This window comes from Ziziphus jujuba, chromosome 8 (assembly GCF_031755915.1).
Source record: "Ziziphus jujuba cultivar Dongzao chromosome 8, ASM3175591v1".
Lineage (NCBI taxonomy): Eukaryota > Viridiplantae > Streptophyta > Magnoliopsida > Rosales > Rhamnaceae > Ziziphus > Ziziphus jujuba.
This window is the reverse complement of record NC_083386.1, coordinates 24,579,313-24,603,700: the sequence shown is the minus strand read 5'-3', so window position 1 is coordinate 24,603,700 and position 24,388 is coordinate 24,579,313. Positions and strand designations below refer to the sequence as shown.

Sequence of the window (24,388 nt, the reverse complement as noted above, 5' to 3'; positions counted from 1 at the left end):
TCAAGTCCACACATGCTGCCAACCAATGCGCGCCTCCATTGTTGACAGGGATGTATACCTGCAAATTAGAACATAACCTCATTATCCACAAAATGGGAAACTTAGTGAGAATTTTTTTCAATATATGTATGGACTTACATAATCACATATCCGCCACGACACGCTAGGTTTGGGTGACTTCCCACGCACATAGTTACAAAGGGTCGCATCACATGAATATGTGCTACGAGATGGCCTCCATATGGGATAACGCCCTTTGATGGATGACTGCCAAATAATGAAATATATACAATATAAAATATCATCAATATAACATTAAGCAACGCAGTAACATCCCATCATCTTACCCAAAATAACACGTCTAAAATGGCACAGGTGTTGGTGAACATCTTCTCATTATCAAACCGCCTTTTTCGTATGAAATACAAAATAGTGTCAATATGCTGCAAAACCACATTAAAGGAAATAAGTAACAAGTGCGAGGTGATAAATAAAACATCATTCCAAACGTAGGACCACAATGATTTTACATGAACATAAAGCATATAACTTACATCGGAATTCAACCATCCTTCATCGGTAAGTAGCTCAGCAAAAAATTCCTTTCCCATCGTCATATAAGATGTACACACGGTTGCTTCCTTCGGTGCCACCCTATACCACTCATCGACCGCCCTCTCCTTTGATGCATTAATAGGTCGAGTAAGATTAAATTTAACCTTCTTTTTACACAGGTCGGTGTAAGGAGAGATGATGTGATGTGACTGGTAGTAAACTCGACCGAATCGGCTTGTATCACCAACGTTATGCGTCCGATCTTCCACCTCAATCTCAGCGGATTGGTCATGATGTGGACTGTCAGCTGAAGCACCGATATCCCACCCAAAATGCAAAGGCCGATATGGCACCAAAGCCCAGGAATCCTCCACATAGGGTCCTCCAGGTACGATAGGCTCAAACGGTGTAGTACAATCATCATCCTCCTTCCTACCATTGGAACCGTCTATGGGTGCATCAAATTCTTCAGCTTGCTCTCCAACAGACGGTGCCACAGGGGATGATGGTCTAACCGAAGATGACGGTGAATGGCTATGCATATGATGCTCGGCCTGCAAAACACAATGGTTATTTTTGCAGTTCCCAAACTCTAACAACAAATAATTGCTGAATTACAATATGTAATTTAATAATGCTGAAGCACTAAAATAAAGTATACTAAGTTGTCTAAATGATACCTGATGCTTTTGTTGGTCAATAACAGAACTAAGCATCTTCCTTAACGCTGCCATCTCTTTATTTCATTCATCAAATTTTGCCTCCAAGCAAGCAAGCTAATCAATATCAATATCCAAAACATAAGTCAACATATATTAGTACAACATATGAAATACAAATTTGCATGCAAGTAACAATTGCATACCCTGAAATTAGCATCTGGAGGGCCACTAGAATGCTCCTCAGCTTTGGACGCATCTTTAGCGCTAACATCTTTAGCGCCAACATCTTTAGCGCCAACTATTGGTGCTACAATTGGAGGTGACGTGTAGCGAACTTCATGTATGTCAACTGCTATTGTTCGCCAGTAATCCATAGTCTTCTCCTCTTCGGTAGCATCTAACCTCCAGTGCACAACATACTACATGCAATGAAGAAAGGAAAAAAAAGTAAATTTGGAAACTGACTATGGTAATGTAACTTGAATGTAGTCGTACCATGTAGTCTAAAAAAAATTTGCCTTACATTGCTATTGGAGGAGAACCAATTATGGACAGCAAAATGGTTCGGTTGCCTTGGAGTATGCCATCCAAGGATCCTCGGACAACGGGTTTCCAACCGGTCGGCAAATTGGTTACCAAAATCAGGGATTGCTTCAAACCCCCACACCTACAAAATACAAATTATAGGTTATTAAATATAATTTTTAAGTAAACGTTACATGTATTAAATATATTATCGTACCTGAAACACCAATGGAAAACCTTTTAGGTCATAATACTGTGATTTATTCTTTACTGCACGTCCTCGTCCTCATTGCTGGAATGCATTGTGGAATGAGTTGATCGTCTCTTTGTAGCTCAGAATGCCCCAAGGGTAGGAATTAAATACGTCGAGATCAGCAACCAAATCAATGAATTTTTTTTTTTATTTGAACCTTCGGATCCATTCCGAGTACACCATGAACTAAGAAATATAGTAACGCAATACTAACAGCATCCCAATCATCCACAAAAAGTGTATCCTTGAATAGTCGTTCCAGTTTGGGCGGTTTCAAGTCACTCTTGTCATCTAGCAACCTCATGCGCAGCTCATTTCCTTTGGAAATTTGCATATCATACATCGTAGGGTACCTACAAAACTTTAACCCACTAATGAGTGCGAATTCCTACTTCGTAAACTGCACTACAGATCCGTCGAAGTTAAACTCCAGTACTTCTGGATTGTTGGACACAACTTGTCTGCAAAGCAGGTGATGCACTAACTGACCAGAGAACCGGAGGTTCTTCATGTCAAGTAAGTGTCCAAAACATGTTTGTCTATACTTTTGTAGCTGCTCACTTGTGAGGACACTTGTAATTACTTTGTTCGCCTCTATTGGATTCCCGAATGAATGTGCCCTAACTTTATTTATATCGGCATCCTGCAACATTCGTTCCTTTGGAGCATCGATGGGCTGCAATATGAATTACATAAATGGAACGGACATCAACGATTTAACCATACCCTATTTTTCCACCCTAACTTGATAATAATAATTTCCAACTAAATCTTAAGACATATGGGTTCACATTTTTGTACAAGTGGTAATCACTGATGAAACCATCGGTAATCAACCTACAATGAACTAAAAAAAAGCCCGATGGCCATCGGGTGAAGTTTTTCTTCAGTTTTCACATTCATGAATAAATACTGTCAGATGTCTTATCATTTACTGCACAAAACAACATAAATGAATATAAAACTTACCATATCAGATGGGGGAGAGGAAAGTGGAATGTGCCCTTGAAGTTTGGTGCTTTCCGTCTCAGATTTAGATTTCTGCCTAGTAGTACGTCAACGCTTAGAGTCGGGTGCTGCTGTGCTACCACCGCGTCTCTTACTTTCCACCTTCTTAACTCCCTTCTTCGGTTGATGTTGCAAGTTCCTCTTTGGTGCCATTATAAAGTACAACCTACAAATGTACATTGACAACATTAATAAACTTTTATCTACCTTTAACAACATTGTCAACTATGTATACATACATGTATAAATATCTGTAATCCTCAATTTCATACGCTCTCTTCCTAAGGATATTGTGCATGCCATCTACAAAACATTTACTGAACATTTAATGTATAGCAGTGTGCATGCCATCTAAATCTTTCTATCTTCTTCTTCTTTAATTTTTTATTTTTTTCTTTTTTAAGGATAAAGTGTTTGCGTGTTTGCTTCTAGCTAACCATGTACCTAAAATTTTATGCATCGATCTTCTCTCTCTCTCTCTCTCTCTCTATATATATATATATACCTTTAGAAAGTACTAACTCTGGAATTCTCAACTTCAATTCTAATTAATCATAAAGTATTTTTCTCTTATCTCCATGTACTGATTTTTAGTAATAAATTACCCTAGCAAAAAGGAAGAAGAAAAAACTTAAAAGAAAAAAGAAGGTCTGAAAAGCAACTAAGATTTCTAATGCAGCTATAGTCTAAAGTGAGGTTTTAATAGAGCAACCCACAATTGTGGCCAATTATGATGCTACATGCAGAAGCAGATAAAGTGAAATATTGAAATGACTGGAGAGGAAGTAGTCAATTCACCCAAAATAGAAAAACAAGAAAGTGAAGTATAGAGGTGGAAGACTAGATAGAAGCGACGCAACAGACAGATTGTTATAAGCCAATCAAAAGCAGTCCTTAGACTGTATATATACATATCATATTCATGTTATATTTAATTATTTCTTACCATACAATATATGTCTAAAAAATGTGCACAGAAAGTTATAGACTATAATCTGAACATATAGGTTAAGCTGGACTGCAACATGTCCACCACTTCTATATGAGTATGTCAACTAATGTAGCTACATCTCTTCCCCATACTGCTTGTGTTTAACCTGATTTGGTTGTAAAAGCTCAGACCTACCGACACCTATATATGCTATACAAATCATTCACTTCATATTTATTTTATCTGTATACAAATCCAAAAAGAAATATAATTAGTTTCCTAAGGGTCAAGTACGTTTTTAAAAAAATTCTTCTTTTCAACCCACAAAAGCAGTTTTCTAGACAGAGTTTGAGTATCATGCACTAGTGAGATAACACCTTTAGCTTAAGGATTTAAACTTTGATCAGGGTAAAAATCCTTTTATCCCTAAGTTGTAACAAATACATATATATACATATGTTTTTTTATTACAAACTAACATTATTCTTCATCAAATTCATTGATTTCCCTGCCTTCATCCTTTATTTATTTTCCATGCTCAGGGATGTCTGTCGATGGAACCGAAAAAAAAAAATTATAAAAATTTAAAAAAAAAAATTAAAAACGACGTGTCGTCTGGGTGTCGTTCATCCCATACGACATATCGTTCAATCCATCTTCAACCCTTGTCCAGGTCGACCCAAACCCGCCTAAACCAGTCCTGACCCTATTCTTGACCTGGTTATTTCTTCCACCTCCGGCCACCGTTCAAGGCCAAACCGGTCCCATTTTTTTCCTCTCTTCATTTCCTACTAATGCCCAATATCAATCTATCCTAAAACCTAGGTTATAATCACTTCCATACGAAAACCTAAATCTTCAAAAATTCCACATTTTAAACCGGTTCTCAAACACTAAACAGAAATCACAAGTTTCAATGTCTCATTGTACTAAATTTGTAAGTATTTAACGGTAAGGTAAGGCAACAAATAAACGCAAAAAATATAAATAAAAACCCACACTCCACGGCAACGAAAGAAATATACACAAAGCCAAATCCACACAAAAACAACCCACACGGGTCCCACGGCAACAAATAAACAAAAAGATTCAACCAATTACCTCGGACAGTGTTGAGATGAGATCCTAATGTTTGGCTTTTCCACGGTAGCTTTGGTTTGGTTTTTTGTATTTGTGTGTTCGTGTAAAGCCGTTTGTTTGGTTTTTTGTATTTGTATGAAAGTGTAAAGACGTTTAGAAAAGGAAAAGTTGATTTTTGTTTGGTTTCAAAAATAAGAGGATATGTAAGTAATTGTTTTTTGTTTGAAGGTTATAAGGGATATTGAGGGGTAGAACAAAAAAGATGTCTGAGGGGGCAAAATTCATTAACCTCGGTCCTATGAGGGTATTGGGCCAAATTCTCCTTCTAATTTTCTTCATGGCTTCATCTAATAGAAAACTATTGTAGCCCAAAGAAAAATTTATGGTTTTTTTCAAACATTATTAGGCTGCCAAAATTTTTTTAAATAATATAAAAGGGGAAAAAAAAAATTGGTATTAAATCCTAGCCCGGTTGAGAGATTTAAATCTCTACTAAGTCTATAATAATTTTAATTTTTAATTCTTTTATTTAATAAGATTTATAAAGGACTTTGATGAGGAAGAGAAAATGCCTCTATGCCATCCCAGGGACAGCTCTCTAATAATTTATTTATTTTTAGGTCCAGAGTATTTTTAAAAATAAATAAATAAATAAATAAAAATTTCAGTAAAAGCCATTTATCTTAAACAGGGTAATTAACGGGGATGAAGAATTTACCCCATGTTTTGTTTATTAGTTTCAACATTATTTAGGAACAACATCTTGGCGCATGGAAATGCTAAAAATGCAACAAGAAGTTGTATATGCTGCACTACTGAATCATTAGAGGGAAGCCTATATTTCATGGCTTGCGTATTCATGCAATTAAAACACCATCCAATTGATTAATCAATCCACAAAATGCATGAAGACACATGCCATTCCACACCGAAAACAATTATTCAAATAAGAAGTTGCATCTATTCACAAACATAAACACCCTGTTTCTGGTTTGGTAAAAACCTCTCTACACCTGTATAAAAACACGTAAAATAACCACCTGCCTGATATGAACACCTCAAATTTAGTCCCGTTTCATAGTAAGTTCATTTTCTATTTTTGCTTTTTTCTTCTAAATTGTGTGTAGTTTATTTACTTTAATAGTTTGTTAATGTTATCTGATGATAGTTAGAATTTGTTAGACATATCAATTAATTACAAATGTTAAAGGGAAAAAAAAGAACAAAAGAAAACAAAAACCAAAAATCAACACAATTTTCAGTTGTGTTTCATTTTTTGTTTATGTTTTCTTTTTTTTTTTCCCCCTCTCCCATTACATTTATAATTAATGGAGATATCTAACTGCCTTCAACTAACATTAACATCAACTAATATCAACAAACTATTGAATTAAGTAAACTCCATATAATTTAAAAGAAAAAAACAAAAACAAAAGATAAAAAATGAACTTGCTATCATGCAGGACCATAGTTGTTCCATTCTTTTGTTGAATTCACCAATGAAAACATATACTAGTAACTTTATTATATGAAATCCGCTGTGCTTCGTGGAAGCAATTCCAAACTGCAAAGCAGGCAAAATTACTCCACATTTATGTTAGAAGAGCCTGCCTCCAGCATTCCATTGCGTATCTGATCGCTGATGTCCCTAATATGACCAGGACCGTGAGGGATGAACACCGTAGTGTTCTTCGATGAGTTACCCAGGTCTTTAATCGTGTCGAAGTACTGAGTAACCATGATAAGATCCATCACCTCCTTAGCCGTGGTGCCCTCAACCTTGTGTGAGAAGTTTAAGATGTTCTCTCTCAAGCCATCTGTGATTGCCTGCCTCTGCTTTGCCACACCAACCCCACCTAAGTACTTGGCTTCAGCTTCAGCTTCTGCTTTCTTAACTTGGAGTATCTTCTCTGCCTCTCCTTTGTAGACACAAGCTAGTTGGAGCCTCTGGGCTGTAAAACAGAAACTCTATTCTTTAGCAACAAAAGCAGATTGATGAACTCCCTAAGCTACACCACTCACAGTAACTTAAATATTTACTTTTAATGACTAAATACTGATTTTATAATGAATTTGAGAACTGACAAGAATAAACAACTTGACAGAGTAATAAGATGAAAGTGTTTAGCGTGAACAAAGTCCTCAAGTTTAACGAAAACTAATATATATACATTTAGGATTATGGAATTAATAAAGATTGTAAAAGCATATAACAACACTAAGAAAATTTTCTGCACATAATGGTTTGAAGGAGTGATTACTCTGTTAACATAAATAATATAATTCTAATAGCTAAAAAATATACACTATGAGAAAACCCGACACCGTTATTATAAGAGCTTCCCAGAAGTTTGCCTTCAAAAGGTGGGACTTATAGAAAAGTCTAAAAGAGAATTTCTAAGAAATGCATGCTACAAAGGAAAACTATGTGAACATAAAAAAAATAGGAAAAAAGGCTATTACCTGCATTAATCTCATTCATGGCCTTGCGCACAGAGGCATCAGGGACGATGTCAACCATTAATATGTGCTCTATGCTATATCCATATGCCCCCATCACCTATTTAAATATTAGGCGACACGAAAACCATATACAATATCAATGAGGCGTTTAAAATAAACTAAATTATTGAGAAGAGATAGAATCATTAAGACATACTGAAACAAAAATCATCCTAATAAATTTAATTACTCGGCTTGTCGGAATCATGATTATAAAATTTCAATAGCTCATTTTCCCAGATTATTAAAGGAACATATAAAATAGCTGTATAACTAGTTTGCAAAAAAATTTGATTTAGAAAATAAAAATGATTAGAACATACGTGAGTAAATATGATATTTTGATGAGCACCATTGAAAAAAAAAAAAACAAACAAACAAACACACAAACATACGAACAAAGGAATGCCAGGGAAAGACTACATAATTGAGGAGATTAATGTTACCTTTTCAAGTTCCTCCAACACAGATTTAGCAACTTCACCCTTTTGTTCAAAAAGCTCATCCAATGTCATTCTGGGTACAAGAGCTCGAACAACTGGTAGTACAAACCAAATGCATTTGATTGGAGAAAAAAAAAAAAAAAAAAAAGTATCCCATAAAAGTTTTGAGTATGAGACTTACCGTCGAACACATAAGCCTGAATCTGCTCTTGGGGATTTTGCAACTCGTAAAATGCATCATCAGCGTTTTCTCTGACAACCCGGTATTGAATTGAGCAAACTATTTGCACAAACACATTATCCTGAAACATAAAACCTCAATTTTAATTCAGACCCAATTGAAAACAATTTCAATTTCATTCCTTTTTCACTCCAAGTTTCCCCTGCAATTTTCTTGACAACCAAACACTAATAAAATCCCAAAAAAAAAAAAAAAAAAAAACCTTAGTTTTGGTCTCGACACGGACGTCGAGGGAGGAAATTCTGGTGGAGAGAAGGGCGGTGAGGGATTGACCGGCGAAGGGGTTGAAGAAGTGGAAACCAGGCTCCGCCAACTTCTCGAATCGACCCCATCTCTCTACTATTCCTATGCTCGCCTGGTCCACACAACCGCAGAGGAAACAACAAGAATTTCCCATTTTCTTTTTCTTTTTTTTTTTTTGTCTTTTTTTCCAAATCTTTTTCTGTGATTTTATGATCAAGAAAATTGACGAAACTGTGGAAGAGGAAAGTTGGGAAGGCGAAAGAATACGGGGCAAGATAGAACCGACATGAAACCCGACTTTTCGCCCCGGTTTGCTTATTGTTGAGTGGTTTAAAGGGTTTAGATAGAACAAGGACGACCGCACTGGATTACAGCTGCGCTGGGGTTTGACTTTTTTTTCGCTGTGGATTAAGTTGAGAAGATGAAAGCCGTGTCTATCAATTGCGTGGAATGTGCAAGTGCCTTTTTAATTACCATTATCGTAACCTTTAGTCATTTATTTTCATCAACTAAATTTTCGAAAAAATAGGAGTTTGATTTTTAGATAAATATTATATCCCCTGCTTCTTTTCGTTTCTCACACTCGTATATTTAAACAAAAAAAAAAAAAAATCTAATCGAACACATAAAAATTAATTATTATTACTGTCTTTTTTCCAAATAAAAATTTATTATAAACTAAATCCTTTATTGTCAATTTTTTTTATATTATAAACAACGTACTTACACCAATAACAATTTATGCGCGTCAAATTAGTGCAAGCCTTTAAGTCTAAAGCGATTAGAATTCTTGTTCAAAGACTATTGGTACGAAAGATGAATGAAGGTGAAACATGTATATTATTAAATATATGGTTGGATCTATGTTGGGCTTATAAAGAGGATCCAACTTAAATATGTAGGGTTTGTTCATGGCCCAAATCTGTTCGTAAAATCCCCATCATCAAATTGCAATTTTGGAGAAAAATAATTGCATCATCCTATATTAATTGGTATGAAATGCTGAACGTCATTGACTCTTAATGGGAGAGAATAATGGGAGAGAATGTGTTTATGGAAACCAAATAAACACATATATAGAATAAGAGGAGGGATATATGGAAAATATATGGAAATCTTCCTAAATACATAAAATTAAATTATAAAAATATATTTGTTGTAAATAAATAAATAAAATATTCATTTCGAAATTTGTATTAGTTAATTAAGTTAAAATAATCTCTTCTATTTTATCCATTGTATTTCCTTTTTAAGGCTACATTCATTATCACAGCTAGCCTTAGCGAAGAAAATTTAACAAAGATTCAAGTTCTTTTTCAGTGTCGGTAGGAGGCCATGAAAATAATCTCTTCTATTTTATCCGTTAGATTTCCTTTAAAGGGATATATATTAAATATCATAGCTAGGCCTTATCAAAGAATATTTAACAAAGATTCAAAACGTTCTTTTTGACTTTCGGTTGGAGCCCACGAAATGGGGTTTGGATGAATTTTGTGGTTAATCTCTCGCGTTTTTATTTATTTATTTATTTATTTTTTTATGGAACATGTTGCTTTCTTTTTTTTTTCTTTTTTCTTTTTTTTTTCTGACTTCGTTTGGTATACAGAATACCTATTGTCTTACAAATGTTTAGGCTTTATAAATATTTATTTTTTTCAAAAAATTTAAAATTAGTAAAAATTAAATTTTATATTTATTTATATATTTTTATTATGTGATAATTAATTTAAATTTAAATATGATAAAGATGTTTTAAAGTTGATCGAAATTAAAATATAGGAATAAGAATTCTAAAATTTCAATAAAGAATTCCTATTCCTTTAAATGAAAGTATATTTATTCCTATGAAATAATTATTGTCAAATTCAAAAATTTTTATCAAACATAGAAAAAATAAAATTTGTGGAATAAGAATTCTACTCTAATGTTTATTTTATAAACCAAATGTACCCCATCTTTAATTTTTTTTCTTTTTGGATGATATTTTATTTTTCTTATTGAAGCTACTAATCAATGTCATTTTTATTTATCAAAATGGAGGACGTAGAAAGCCAACACAAGTGAATTTAAAAATTAAGATAAGGACCCCAATTTCAAGGACCACTTTAAACTGCAACTTGCTATCCAAATGCTTCCCTTCTTTTGGATTTCATCACTTTTTTTTGACATAATTAATTAATTCCTTCAGTTTTGATTTTCAATAAGGAAAAAAAAAGAAAAAAAAACAAGAAAGAAAATACACAGCGAATTTCAACCAAGGGGTTCGGCCCTGGCTAATTTGTTTTAGAAATAGAATGACCCGTTCATCCAAATAAGTCAATGTTGTTATCCTAATTTAATTTCATTATTTTTTTTCTATTTGCAGTTGTTATATCTTTCTTTTTCTTTTCATTTAATCTTTTTTGGGTCAAATTCTTTTTCTTTTATTTTGCTAAGAAGTTGTTAACCTTTTATAATGGATACGATCATACCATAGATGCGAATACATATATGAAAACATCTCACTAAAGGAAGAAGATACGCGCGCGTTTCTCATTTTATTGTCTTATATATTATACAATTGCTATTTAATTGCAATAATATTGATTGAAATAAAATATATAAATGACAGGTGAGAACTTTTGCAATTTTTTAAAGAAAAAGAAAAATAAAAATGAAAGAATCAGAGGACAACACACCCAGTACTCTAAAGAAACACATTAACATTAACTTCTTGTTAAATAGAATATTTAACCTCCAAAATACCCTTTTCAAAAATTCTTTCGCCTATATATAAGCGTTTGGCAATTAAGTAATGGAAATCCGATCTAAATGGAGCTTCCCTTGTCATCATCAAATAACAAACTTAGTTAAGTAAGAAATACATCATCAACTAACATTGATTTACAAACTTAATTTGCTCTTGCAATTCAACAATCACTACTGGATTTAATTAGAATACTGCAATATTGGTTTGTTTCCAGGAACAAAAGGAGCTGATTTATTATGATAATTTTATTAAAATCACTTTGTTCTCATCTTTTCGATTTTAAAAATATCATCTGTTTCTTTAGTGGTTTAATTTGAAAAATTATCATCTACCTCCTTTATTGCTTTGTACATTCACAACACTCATTGAGTTTAAAATCAATATTAATTTAATAATTGACATTTTCAAAATCGGAAGAGTTTTATTGAAATAAAGAGACAAAACCTCGCTGGGGAGGATATATATATATATATATATATATATATATCTCTTTGAATAGTTCGCTACGCTACTAGGACTCTCACAGATTAACCACACCCACATTCTATTTTTTTTGGCAAGAATCCCAAGTTGTGAAAATGTACATATCATATGGCACATCACATGCACTCAAATATGCATTGCATGCAAGCTCATGTATATATAAAACAAACAATGCATGTAGTTGAAAATTTTGTATAAATGCATCATGCATGCATGTGAATATAAACTTCATCTTTTGGAAGTTAGTAGGATATAAATATATTATTATCCAAAAAAAAGAATAGTAGTATATAAGTATATATAACTATTAATAAATATATGGATTGCGAAGATCATATATGTGGTACAGTATAACGTACAGTATCAAGCATAAATCATGTGTTTGACCCCATGCATGCATGTTTCCTCCAAGGATGCATGCATAATGCCATCCATCCAAAATCTGCAGAATCTTAAGACCCACGACTTTGTTGTATATAATATACATTCCCCGTTTCTCATTGCTTTCATGGAAGCCAAATGCCCATTAATAATGAAATGTGAAAATTTAATTGTAAAATCATGCAGCTAAAGAAAAGTCAAGATATTTCCAAGTTGCGTAAGTAATTCAGTATTTGTCTCTGGCAGAATTAGACAGATATGGGGGGGCATCTAATTATAATGCAAAAGAGACCACGAGACATTGAAATTTATACTTGTGATGATGCTTTTGTCTGCAAGGGAACAACTTGATCGGATCTAGATCTTTGTGCAGCTTCTTGGGGAGGCAAGATAAGACTTTTCATATTTATGAATTTGTAATGTCCTTTTATTTTAAATAGTTTAATTGAAAAGTTGGAACACGAATGATTTTCTTTATTAACAAACATATTTTAGATAAACAAGTATAGCTGATATTAATTAAGATAAGTAAGTATTATATCAATAATTATATATATATAACTACGAAGAAATAAGGTTGATTTACTTGATAATATTTTTATGTTTATATATTATGAGATTATAAATTCAAATCACTTTTTCTCTTTCAAATTTAAGATTGTTGTAATGAACAAAACCTCATAAGTTAATTTGAAACCGGATCATCATCGCATATGACACTGCAGTTTCTAATGTTGTAGAGGTGTAGAATGGTTTAACAAACAATGTAAAAAAATAACTTAAAATTAGAGTGTTAACTTTTTTTTTAATATAAAAAATTAGAGCGTTTCGTCATCGTTGTACAACTTAAAATTAGAGTGTTAACTTTTTTTTTTAATATAAAAAATTAGAGCGTTTCGTCATCGTTGTATATAGGATAGGTTTATCAATATTTTTTAAGAGATCAAAACTAAAAAAAGTAATAAAGTAGTGGTTTTATAATAAAGGGACTTCAATACGCTAGCTTCTTGAGATAACAATCGTACAGTACTTGTTAGTTGTTAATATTTTTTTTTTTTGGGTGAATTTGTTAGTGTTACTATTGTTCATGAAGCAACGTCCTAAGGATATTTCCAACCTAAACTGTATAAAAGTCCTGTACTCGTAGTGTTGTTGTCGGGTAGGTTAATTTTTTCCTAAAACCAAGCTAATGAACAAATAAATAAAGGTTTATGTTCACCAAAAAAAAATATATAAAAAAGTTAGCATTTATAAAAAATATATAAAAAAATATATTCGTGCGGACCGTTCTCAACATAAAATTTCCGTGTATATATATATATATAATGAAATTGCTAAAAATTCTATGTAGATTATTTTCGCTATCTCAATGTTTAATCCAAAGATTTTTTTTTTTTTTAAAGAAAAAAATGTTTTATGTTAGTATTATAAGTATAGTCTTGTCCTATATGGTATTATAATATGAAATTATTTAAAATAATAACAAAATTTGTTAAAATTTAAATTTTAATCTTCAAACTCACAAATATAAAAACTAACAATTTTTTTTTTGCTGAACTACGTATTTAATTAGACTAGACTACATATTTTGTTGGGCTGCTGCCTCAATGAACATGGGGCTTTGCTTGTTTTGTCTTTTGAAAACGACCAAAAATTAGTTATAAATAATATATAATACAACGTTGTCCTTTCCATATAGGACAGCACAACTAATTAATTAGCCGAATATTTTGGAAATGATGTGGACCCTTAATTATAATACTGTGATATTTTTTAAAGTATAGTTAATTATAATACTGTGATATTTTTTAAAGTATAGTACCGTGTGATCAATTAATCAAGTCAGGGTCCTGGAAGCTCACCTTATCAAACAATTTAAAAAAAAAAAAAAAAAGAGTCACTATATCAAGATTTTTCTAATAAAACAATGCACAAAAAAATATCTTATATCATATTTATACTGCAATAATTTAGTAATAAAACTATTATTTTGGGATAATTATCCATATTTGGATCTTTCTATTTAAATATAAAAATATATATATTATCAGTGTCAATTTTGTTATAAAATGAATGCAAACATATAGTATTAAATATAAATTATTATTTTTTTACAAAAAATTAAGCTATTAGATAATAGATTATTATTTCTTTTATATATATATATATATATATTTTTTTTTTTAAAGTTGAACTACTATTTTTTTAAAAAATTTAAATTAATGTGAGATGAGTCATCATTTATTTTAGATATATATATTTTATACTCTCCCTCATATTTTTAGGGGTTTTTTTCTTTATTATTCTTACATATATTTTAATTTTTAGTAGTGTAGATATTGAATTTGAACTTAGAACTTCAGGAAACTTTTGGACCTTGAAAAGGTAATTTAACTTCAAAGTCAAAGATGCTTCAAGTTTTATATAAAAATTTACAACTTCATTCAAATAAAAACAAATAATAATCTAAAAAAGATTATACCTATATTGGAAAAAATATTAAAAAATATATAAAACAAATTATATTTCATCTCCTATCAACTTAGATTTATATTTTTAAGAGAAATAGTAATTCATAGACACAAATTACATAATCAATTACTCAACTATGTATAAAATGTAACATAATGATTACATATGCACACGCATAATACGCGTGCAAACGTTTATAACAAAATTTTATATATCATGTATCAATTATATGATACTAGCTGACACAATTTTCTTTATAGTATTTTTAACATGGCCAGTTGTATTGACAGTGTCTTTCAATAAATAATTAAAAATCAATGGGTCTTTCGGTCCAAGGCACCTATAAAAGTACCATTGCTAAGTACCCTCTTGCCATCCATCCATCATCATTTGGTTTTAAAGTGCTAGAAAGAGCCTATTTTCCCTCGAAAAAGTACCAAAAGCGAGAAAGAGAGGGAGATAGAGAGAAAACGTTCAAGAAAATCCGAAGATCATATACACACTAGATAGAAAAAACATGGCCTTCTGGTCTGCTGAGAATGCCACCAAAGCCTACCTCAAAACCTTCAATATGGTTAGTATATATATGTATACCCTTTATTAACCAAACACTTTTTTATTTTTTATTTTTGCTTCTTTTTATTGTATATATCAAACTTAATTTCCTGAGTTAATCTTCTCAATTAATTTCCCTGCAGAGCCAAAAAGCCAACGAGCCAAACGTAGTAGAGTTCATATCAGCACTAGCAGCCGGCAGCAATGCACAGCTAATGGTTGTGGCCTGCTCAGGCGCCACCGACTCCACCACGCTAGCACTCGTCGCCGCGGCCCACCAAAGCGGTGGCCGGGTTGTCTGCATCCTCCGTGGGGATGAAGAACTACAACTTTCTGAAAACTTTCTAGGCCCAAATGTTTGTCACATAGAGTTTGTCATCGGAGAAGCTCAGAGCCTGCTTCAGAACCACTATAGGGAAGCAGATTTCGTGGTGATTGATTGTAACCTAGAAAACCATGAGGGGATTCTTGGAGCTGTGGAAATGGGTAAGAAGAATAGCAAAGGTCCTGTTGTCGTTGTGGGGTATAATGCTTTTAGAAGAAGGCCATGGAGGTCAATGGGATATTCCAAGACACAGTTGCTGCCAATTGGAGATGGATTGCTTGTGACTAGAATTAATGCTAATAAGAAAAATAACAGTCATAATGATGGGAATAATGATAATCGTTGTGGGCTTGGTAAAAGGAGTACTCATTGGGTTGTGAAAGTTGATAAGTGCACTGGTGAAGAACATGTTTTCAGGGTTAGATCTCCACATGGAAAAGGAATTGAAGCTTAATTAGATTGATTATTATATATATATATATATATATATTAATTTCTGATGATCCTATTTATATAGTAGAAAAAATGTAATATTAGTTAGGGTACTGCTAGTTATGATTGAAATATATAGAGAATGGAAATCTCAAATATCAATTGTATATACCAAGTAATATATGTGCAATATGTATCTTATTGAATAGTGAATGTTTATCCTCTACATTAGTAGACATTTGATGAAAAATTAGTACACAACACTGCTAGATACTAATCTTGAAGATTTCTACTTTAATTATAGACCTGATTATAGAAATACTCATCTCTCTCCGAAAAATTAATTACTCTCACTTATCAACTTTTTATATAATGAATAAGCTTAATTATCGATAAATATCAAGCTACAGTTTATTAATCTAAAGAAGCACCATTTTATTGTTAACCAATTTTTAATTAGCAAGCATAAGTACGAGAAATACCTAGCTCCAGTCTCAATCTTATTTCAGTTGTTTTTTTTTTTTTTTAATAAATAAAAAAAAATTAAAAAGAAAAAAGGAGTGTAGTTCTCGATACTTGCTATTTTTGCATTTGAGGACCCACCCAAAACATTTGTACGGTGCGATACGAGAACATTTATAAACCAATTACTACTTACACGACTTCCTTTATGTGAGGTGAAATTGATTTATTAAGCATTAAAATTCGAAAACTACTTGCAACTTGCAATTCTCTGCTTGATTACTAGGAAATTTCTGGGGTTGTTATATTTCTTTTTTTCTTTATTCTCAAAATTTTCTTCGTTGGAATTTTGATGAAATATTTAATTTAGACCTTTTGATATTCATAAATTTTATTTTTTTATATAAATTTATTTCAAATGACTGATTTTTGTAGAGTTCATGAATGTTTATTGACTTTTAGTAATTTTTTATCGAGTTATGTTACATACATATGTGTACATATATATATATATATCATAGCTAAATTATGATAGACACCTAATATGCTGCAGCTACCTTGTGGAAATTAATGTGAAAATAAATAAATAAATATGTGCAAATCAATATCATTTTGTTGCCAACGCATGTCTATACGCATCCACACGTGGATATACATAATTCATACATACACATATACGTTTGATGCCAAGATATATATGCATGTGATCTCTGGAGATGTACATGTGGGTCCATCTATGCATGTCCCCTCCAAACACGTTCAATCTCTACACCCACAACTTGTCTCTTTATACAATACCAAATTCCTCATCTCTTGCAAGTTCTTGAAGGATCTTGCTACATATATAATTTAATTCCATTTATAAAACAAAATCAAGTAGGTTCTAATTTCCACCACAAATGTTGACAATATATGTATTTTATAATGGGCATTATTAAGAGACCATAAAACAGAATTTAGAATTTTTGTGTATGGAAGCATGATGATCGGATCTGGATCTCTTTGTTTGTTTCTGCGAGGGCATGCATATATACACAAGACACATTTGTTATATCATATCACCGATCATGCATATACATAATACCTGTCCTGATAAGGATAGAGAATACTGGTCAAAAAAAAGGAGGAGGACAAAAGACTTGTCAAAGAGCAAAATATTCTCTTTCTTTTATTTTATTGTTTTTGAAAATATAACAATAAAAGTATTTGTGTCTTCTCTGATCAAAACCGAAAAGAGCTAATTCTTATTTCCATTATTTTTGTTCGCACAAGCTATATATTTCAGAAATAAATTCTGGTATGAATTTGATGTTAATTTATTTCTTTTATATAATATATATATATATATATATATATATATATATTTTTTTTTTTTTTTTGGGTGAATTATTTCTCTTATATTTCAAGTATTATAGTAAAATCCTAGTACATTAACTTTGGAGCCTTGGAAAATTTCAATGTAAAATATCAATAAATAGCGATAACAATTATTGCAGGTTTTGTTATGCTACTGCCTAAAGGAACATGGTAATTGCTTTGACTAGCTGCTCTATAGTTTTTTTTTTTTTTTTTTGGTTTTTTAAATAATTTGATGCATTAATTGCTTTAAAAGTAAAGCATTTTGTTATTCCATTATTTTTTTGTTTTTTGGTAACTAGTTTCTTTTTTTGTCGTGCCAATATAGAACACGACGACGAATATACATGATGGAATAGTTAATTTGGAAACATGGTCTAAAATGGGTATTTAATTTGTTGTGGCGTTGGAAAATGGAATTGGAAACTTAATCTATTCTTTAGATTTTTTTAAAAGACCCAACCTTTTGTTCCCCCAAAAAAAAAAAAAAAAAAAAAAACCTTTAAATGTTGAAGAAAGATGCTAAGTTCAGATTTTATAAACGATTAAAAAAATAAAACTTTACACAATAAGGGGTTATCTGACGAAGATGCTACATATTATTTGAAATAAAATACAGAAATCCAAAATTTAGAATCTTTTGCATTTTCTAATTTTGTACCGATCTGATTACAATTACATAATCAATTCCAGTATCTTTTATCATTTTTACCTAAGAGGTTTAGCTTATTCACCCCCCAAAAAAAAAAAAAAAAAAAGAAGGAACTAAAAGGATTTGCTTTTTCTCACACAATGAATCAATTGCAGCACAACCAACCACAAAAGGTTACCGTCGTTTAATGGCAGGAACCATATTACGTGGCTCTACGTTCTGTTGAAAGAACCGGCCCATTCAAAAATTAAACTAAAAGAGAGTGATGGACCGAGGTAGGACAGCCGAACTGACTGGATCAGAGGGCCCAATCTATGTTATCTGACGTTACGGTCACTTTTTTTTTTTTTTTTTTTAATACAGCCACTAGTTTCTACTAATGGCTATGGTATACAAATGAAGTTAGGAATACCAAGAAATCTAACTAACATGTATACTAAGTGATAAGTATTATAATAATATTAATAGTAATATTTTACATTTGAATTATTATTATTTTTTGAATAACAAATGTGTGAAGATTTGAAGTCAGATTCTTTGTCTAGTAACAATAAACTTAGCCACTAGCTTTTAGAGAGCAAATCCTTAACAATACAGAAAGATTATAATTTCAAACCACAAGTAATTGGGGATGCCTTTTTTTTTTTTTCTTTTGGAAATATGTAATTGATAATACTCACAAGATATATAGAGAGGTTTTTCTTTTTGCTTTCTTTTCGGAAAAATCCATAGATAAAAAGAGGTTGGGATCTGACTAAATTTTTTTTAAAATATATATATATATATATATATATATATATAAAAGTTATGATTTTAGTTTCCAAGAAAAGTAACGTCATGGAATTTTGAAATGGTTAGGTAAATAAAAATAAAAAATAAAAAGAGGATTAAGAAATGGTTAGGAGTTAGGAGGCTGTCTTGGTGTGCCGTTGCTATCAGGAAAAGGGGTATAGGTGTGGAGTAGGCTTATATATGTGTCGGGAAGGATCCAAAGCCAAAACAATATATATTTGTCTCTGAGCAGTCTGAACTCCGATCGGTCAATGCAACCACATATTCACACTTATAGCTCGTTTCTCTATTCACATGTCTTCTTCTCTAACTAACCCAACTTGTGCTCTTCATCTGCTGCATTTTCAATGCAACACGTTAACAAATATATATATATATATATATATATATATATATATTTTCTTTACTTTTATCTTGGACAATACTTGATATCAATCAGAAAGATTTCTAATTACTTCATGGGCGGATTTTCTAACCCAATGATATTAGGAGAAATATTTGCTTCACAAATATTTCTTTTGGTTTACGTTATGTTTATTACAAGCACAAAGGTACAAAAGAAAAAAAAAAAAAAATTAAGAATGAATGGTGGTAACATGTTTTCTTGGTTATGCATGAGAATGATGGGATTTTAATAATTTTTTATTAGACATGTTTTCTTGGTTATGCATGATAATGATGGGATTTTAATAATTTTTTATTAGATTTTGTAATTTAATTTTTGTAGGATCTTTGCATGAAGTCTGGAGGCGGCACTGAAAAAGCAACTATCTTTTGATTAAGGGCATTATCCATGATACTTCAATGGCATTAAAATCCAGATCCTTCTACCAAAACTTTGTTCTATATTTATTTTTCTTTTATATTCATAGATTGTAGCTAGACTTTTCGAATTTTTGCACGTGCCGAGAGGTCGACTAGATAGCAAAAATCTGCCTTCTCTTTATATAACATTAATTTTGTTTATTATTATTATCACCAATAAATCTGGTGCTAATGTGGCAATCATAAATCCATAATATTTGTTTATATATTTTTTAATTTTTAGTACTGAAAATTTAATATGGGTTTAATTGCTCTTGTATAGGTAGTCAATTAAATAATCATTTAATATGTAAATTCGAGTAATTACTGGTGGTGACAATTTTCTTGAGGTTTGTGAGAGAGTTGAGAGGGTAGAAAGAACAAGAAAATAAAAAATGTCCTGCGTTGGTTTTGTTATAATAAAACCTATTTAGTGACCCTTCCCCTGGAAGGTAAAACTGGTTATGTTGATGGAGGGGAATTCACCTCTTTAACATAGCAAATTCTCCATAGATACAGGTGATTACAAAAGAAAAATCCCCCATAACAATCCCACATTTTACAACAAAGCATGATTTAGCAATTGCCACTACAAACCTTAGTCCTAAAGAAAAGGACTAGGAAAATTACAGGAAAATCAACAAGTCCTACAATTACAATTACCAATGAGCAGTTAGTGAGAGTCATTTTTCCGGCTTACCAGTACCCATTCCAACATCATCATCATCTTCATCATCATCCAATGCTGAGACAGCTACTACAGTTACCCAACTCTTGAACAATGGCTTCCATGCATGGCCTTTCCAGAGGAGACTCATGAGTACAAAGCAAAGCAATTCTTGCAAGCTTAGCTGCTTCATATTCAAAGAACCTCCCATGGAGGTTTGAATCAATCAAGTCTTGGAACCTGGATGTCTCAGCACTAAGTCTCATTGAGCTAGTTATTTTCCGTTTTCCAGAAAGGACTTGGAAAACAAGCACACCGAATGCATAAACATCGCTTTTCTCTGTAAACCGACCAGTAGTTGTGTACTCAGGAGCTAGGTAGCCCATGGCAGCACTGGCCTTGAGTGCTGAGAAGACGACATCGTTTGTTAGAAGCTTATGCAGGCCTGAATCTGAGAGTATCGGGTTAAAACGCTGGTCAATTAGCACCTTTTCAGCTGAGATGTTTTGGTGGACAAGAGCAGGTTTATTTGGCTTGTATCCATGTAAATAAGTTACACCTGCTCACAGAAAGAACAAACGTCACTTGCTATTTTAGTTTTCAAAGGAAGTAGATCTTGGGGTTTTAATATCATAAGCCATTATACGAAATTTCACCTCAAAACCACAGTTTAAATGAACTTCAACGTATCTAGTATACAACAAAGACAAATTTGAAGCTATTTCTGCAAACCCAATTTCAAATTATAGAGTATTTGGAACAATTCTTGTGCTGGATTGTATAATCAGACAAATTATATAATTCCCTCACTTGATTTACCATATCAATTTTGATAATATAAAGTTATCTTTTGAAATTTTATTAAGCAATGACAGGGGACAAGAAACTGACCTTTAGCAATTCCCTTCAAGATTGAAACTCGCGTTGACCATTCGAGCACCTGGCCATCACCATCTTTCACATCAAGATAACGCAGTAAATTTCCATTAGGAACAAAGTCGTAAATGAGAAAGCATTCGCCTCGGCCCCTTGAGCAACAAAATCCTCTCAACCTCACTAAGTTTTCATGCCTCAACGAGGCCAAAATATTCAGTCCTTTCAAAAACTCGGATTCCTCTGACTTGCAACATGTTTTACCAATGCTCTTAATAGCAACAACAGATCCATCTCTTAATACTCCCTTATAGGTTGCAGAGAAGTTACTCTTCCCCAACAAATTCATCTCCGAGAAGTAATGAGTAGCAGCCTCCACCTCATCCAAATTGAACCTAAAGCTATGGAACACTTCTTGGGCAAAAACACTTAAATTCCGGCCATCAGCCAAAGGGTCCCAACCATTGGAATACTCGAGGCTAATGAGAGGAGAGCCTTTTTTCCTGTTAACCGCCCCCTTGGCATGATCATCATTTAACCGGCAGTCAGAAATATCAAAAGGGGTCCCGAGCTTCTGCTTCCGCCGGCGATACTGTGTGCAGGTTAGAATTCCTATTGCGAACAATGCAATAGTTATCACTACTACACCACCAACAACAGAAGCCTGATGGGACTTTGACAGATTGGAACACCGAGTTTGGTTGCAAGGCAATATCACATTTGCTGTCTCCGGGATGTTTCTTGTGGACAGACCAGTGGTGCCTGATGCATAGGGTTCAGGCCTGCTTGGATTGTCAAGACCGGAAACATTGCAGGCTTTTAAGGAGGCAAATCCAACTCCACATAAACCGAGGTTGTTTCCATACAAGAAGTCTTCATTAAGTTTCTTCAGAGCTTCATCAAACATAGTAAAAGCAAAGGTTTAAGTTTCTTTTTTTCCAACAAATAAACATGGAAAAAAAGCTAAAAATAAAAAAAATAAAAATTTAATAATAATAAGAAATGGAAAATGACAGGGTTATTAAGCTATTATTACCAGGAGGCACATTGCCGGAGAGAGTATTGTTTCTGATATCTAGAACTTCTAGCAAAGGAGCTTCAGCTAGTTTTGAGGGAACGGAACCAAAAAGGTTATTGAAACTCAGATCCAGCCTCACTAGCATTTCCAAATTCCCCAAACTTGCTGGTATAGCTCCAGTTAATTGATTAGATTGCAGAGCAAGAACACTAAGCTTGGTCAAAGACCCAAGCTGTGTGGGTATGCTTCCAGTCAACTGATTATAGCATAGCTGCAAAACTGTAAAGTAAATGCAATACCCAAATAAATGAGTCCAAAGTGATAATACAGATAGAGAAGAAAAAAAAAAAGCAAAACAGGAACGATATATTTGACAGAGAAACAGTAAGAAAATGCCTTACCCTCTCATCAAAGAAATACAAAACGAAGTCCAGAATATCATGCATTCAAGTTTTTGTTCCAAAAATTGGATTTTTATCTTTTGTTAACCTTATTCGATCAAAATAGTTAGGCTTACTAGGTGCTACGGCCAAGATTTTTATTAACTTTATAACTCGATATTGGAAAAAACTTTTGTAAGCTATCCTCTTGGGTAAAAGAGAAAACCAATATGGAGATGCATAAAGTGAGACTTTGAAAGATATGCATATGGAAGATTTATGTGGAAACTGAAAAGCATAAAACCAAGTTCAACAATTTTTTTCTTCAAAACCAAAATATATATATAACCAAAATGTATATATATATATATGTATGTATGTATAAGACCTGCAAAAGAATTACAATAATCTCCAAAAAGAAAGCTAAGCACAGCTTAAAAAATGTCCCTACTTTTTAGAGAAATTTACTAGCTACTACCAACCTTGCAAGCTTCCCATGTTTCCGATCTCAGAGGGAATCTCACCGGAGAGATTGTTCACATTCAAATACAAATCACCGAGTTGAGTCAAGTTTGCAATTTCTCTGGGTATCTCTCCGTACAAAGAGTTATAATGCAGGTATAGCCCTGTCAAGTTCTTGAGGTCGGCAATGGCCGGTGAGAGCTTTCCAGATAGCCCTCTTCCCTGCAGCGAAATGTTTGCTACTTGACCAACCTCGTTGCAAGCTAAACCTTCAAAATAGCCATCACATGGGTTTCCATTGATGGTCCACGAAGAGAGATACTGGTTCTCTGGGTCTAAAGCAGCTTTTATATCCATGAGTGCTTTGTGCTCTGCATTCCCACAAACCCATTTTAGGCTTGCGATGAGAATGAGAAGCGAGAAGAGAAATACTTTGAAACCCATGTTTTGGTTAGCACCCAAAAATGGTAGAAGCGAGTGACTACCTCTCACTGTCTCTCTGTTTGCTGAGTTTTTCTTCTTCTCCGGTACCAAAGCAACTTGCTTTTTTTTGTTTCTATATCTTGAGCAACGAGAAAATGGCGAGGAAGGGAACTTGCTTTTTTTTTTTCTTTTTTTTTTTTCTCTCTATATCTTGAGCAACGAGAAAATGGCGAGGAAGAGACAGAGTCAGAGAAGAGTGTGTTTTTAGCTTTTCTTCAGTGGAGGCTTGATACTTTTGAGTGGGGAAATCTGAATCAAACAGAGGAACAATGGAAGAGTAGGATTTTTTTTTTTTTTTTGGCAATACAATGGAAGAGCTGGATTGTTGCCGCTAATAAGTTGATTTATTTATTTTTATTTTTATTTTTTTTCTGGGTGTTTGGTAATTGGAAAGATGAAAATGTTGAATTTTTGGTTGAATATGTATCTGACATAATAAAAGCACAGTTACATGTGGTACTTTTAATAAGCTCAGATGGTGAGATGGCTTTTGTGGTATGGAGACTCGGATAATTTACTATTGAGATGCTTCTACATTCCTTGTGTTTTCAAAATCGTGGACTCCGTGAACATCCTTTTTTTCCTTTTTTTTGGGTAAT

The 24,388-nt window shown here is 32.6% G+C and overlaps 3 protein-coding genes across 3 annotated transcripts; 1 reads left to right on the top strand and 2 right to left on the bottom strand.

The window, feature by feature from the left end:
* Nucleotides 1–5,935: 5,935 nt before the first annotated feature.
* LOC107414252 (hypersensitive-induced response protein 4) lies at nt 5,936–8,743 on the bottom strand. Its single transcript, XM_016022360.4, has 5 exons — nt 8,403–8,743; nt 8,141–8,261; nt 7,963–8,054; nt 7,478–7,574; nt 5,936–6,966 (listed from the first exon to the last, which is right to left on the bottom strand). Exons 1-5 carry the CDS (start codon nt 8,595–8,597, stop codon nt 6,596–6,598), a joined length of 876 nt encoding a protein of 291 aa, XP_015877846.3. The 5' UTR covers nt 8,598–8,743; the 3' UTR covers nt 5,936–6,595.
* Nucleotides 8,744–14,922: 6,179 nt separating this feature from the next.
* Nucleotides 14,923–16,032, top strand: LOC107414249 (uncharacterized). The gene is made up of 2 exons (XM_016022357.4): nt 14,923–15,102; nt 15,227–16,032. The coding sequence occupies exons 1-2, from the start codon at nt 15,046–15,048 to the stop codon at nt 15,860–15,862; spliced, it is 693 nt and encodes a 230-aa protein (XP_015877843.2). The 5' UTR covers nt 14,923–15,045; the 3' UTR covers nt 15,863–16,032.
* A 4,263-nt stretch (nt 16,033–20,295) lies between these two features.
* On the bottom strand, nt 20,296–24,243 carry LOC107414250 (LRR receptor-like serine/threonine-protein kinase FEI 1). The gene is made up of 4 exons (XM_016022358.4): nt 23,327–24,243; nt 22,483–22,743; nt 21,465–22,340; nt 20,296–21,132 (listed from the first exon to the last, which is right to left on the bottom strand). The coding sequence occupies exons 1-4, from the start codon at nt 23,748–23,750 to the stop codon at nt 20,642–20,644; spliced, it is 2,052 nt and encodes a 683-aa protein (XP_015877844.4). The 5' UTR covers nt 23,751–24,243; the 3' UTR covers nt 20,296–20,641.
* Between the last annotated feature and the right edge of the window lie 145 nt (nt 24,244–24,388).

Coding starts and splice junctions, on each gene's coding strand:
- LOC107414249 (XM_016022357.4), top strand. CDS start 15,046: ATGGCCTTCTGGTCTGCTGAGAATGCCACCAAAGCCTACCTCAAAACC. Junction 15,103..15,226: donor ACCTCAAAACCTTCAATATG/GTTAGTATATAT, acceptor ATTTCCCTGCAG/AGCCAAAAAGCCAACGAGCC.
- LOC107414252 (XM_016022360.4), bottom strand. CDS start 8,597: ATGGGAAATTCTTGTTGTTTCCTCTGCGGTTGTGTGGACCAGGCGAGC. Junction 8,262..8,402: donor GTGTCGAGACCAAAACTAAG/GTTTTTTTTTTT, acceptor TTTATGTTTCAG/GATAATGTGTTTGTGCAAAT. Junction 6,967..7,477: donor CATGAATGAGATTAATGCAG/GTAATAGCCTTT, acceptor TCTGTTTTACAG/CCCAGAGGCTCCAACTAGCT.
- LOC107414250 (XM_016022358.4), bottom strand. CDS start 23,750: ATGGGTTTCAAAGTATTTCTCTTCTCGCTTCTCATTCTCATCGCAAGC. Junction 22,744..23,326: donor AAACATGGGAAGCTTGCAAG/GTTGGTAGTAGC, acceptor TTTACTTTACAG/TTTTGCAGCTATGCTATAAT. Junction 22,341..22,482: donor CTCCGGCAATGTGCCTCCTG/GTAATAATAGCT, acceptor TGTTTGATGAAG/CTCTGAAGAAACTTAATGAA.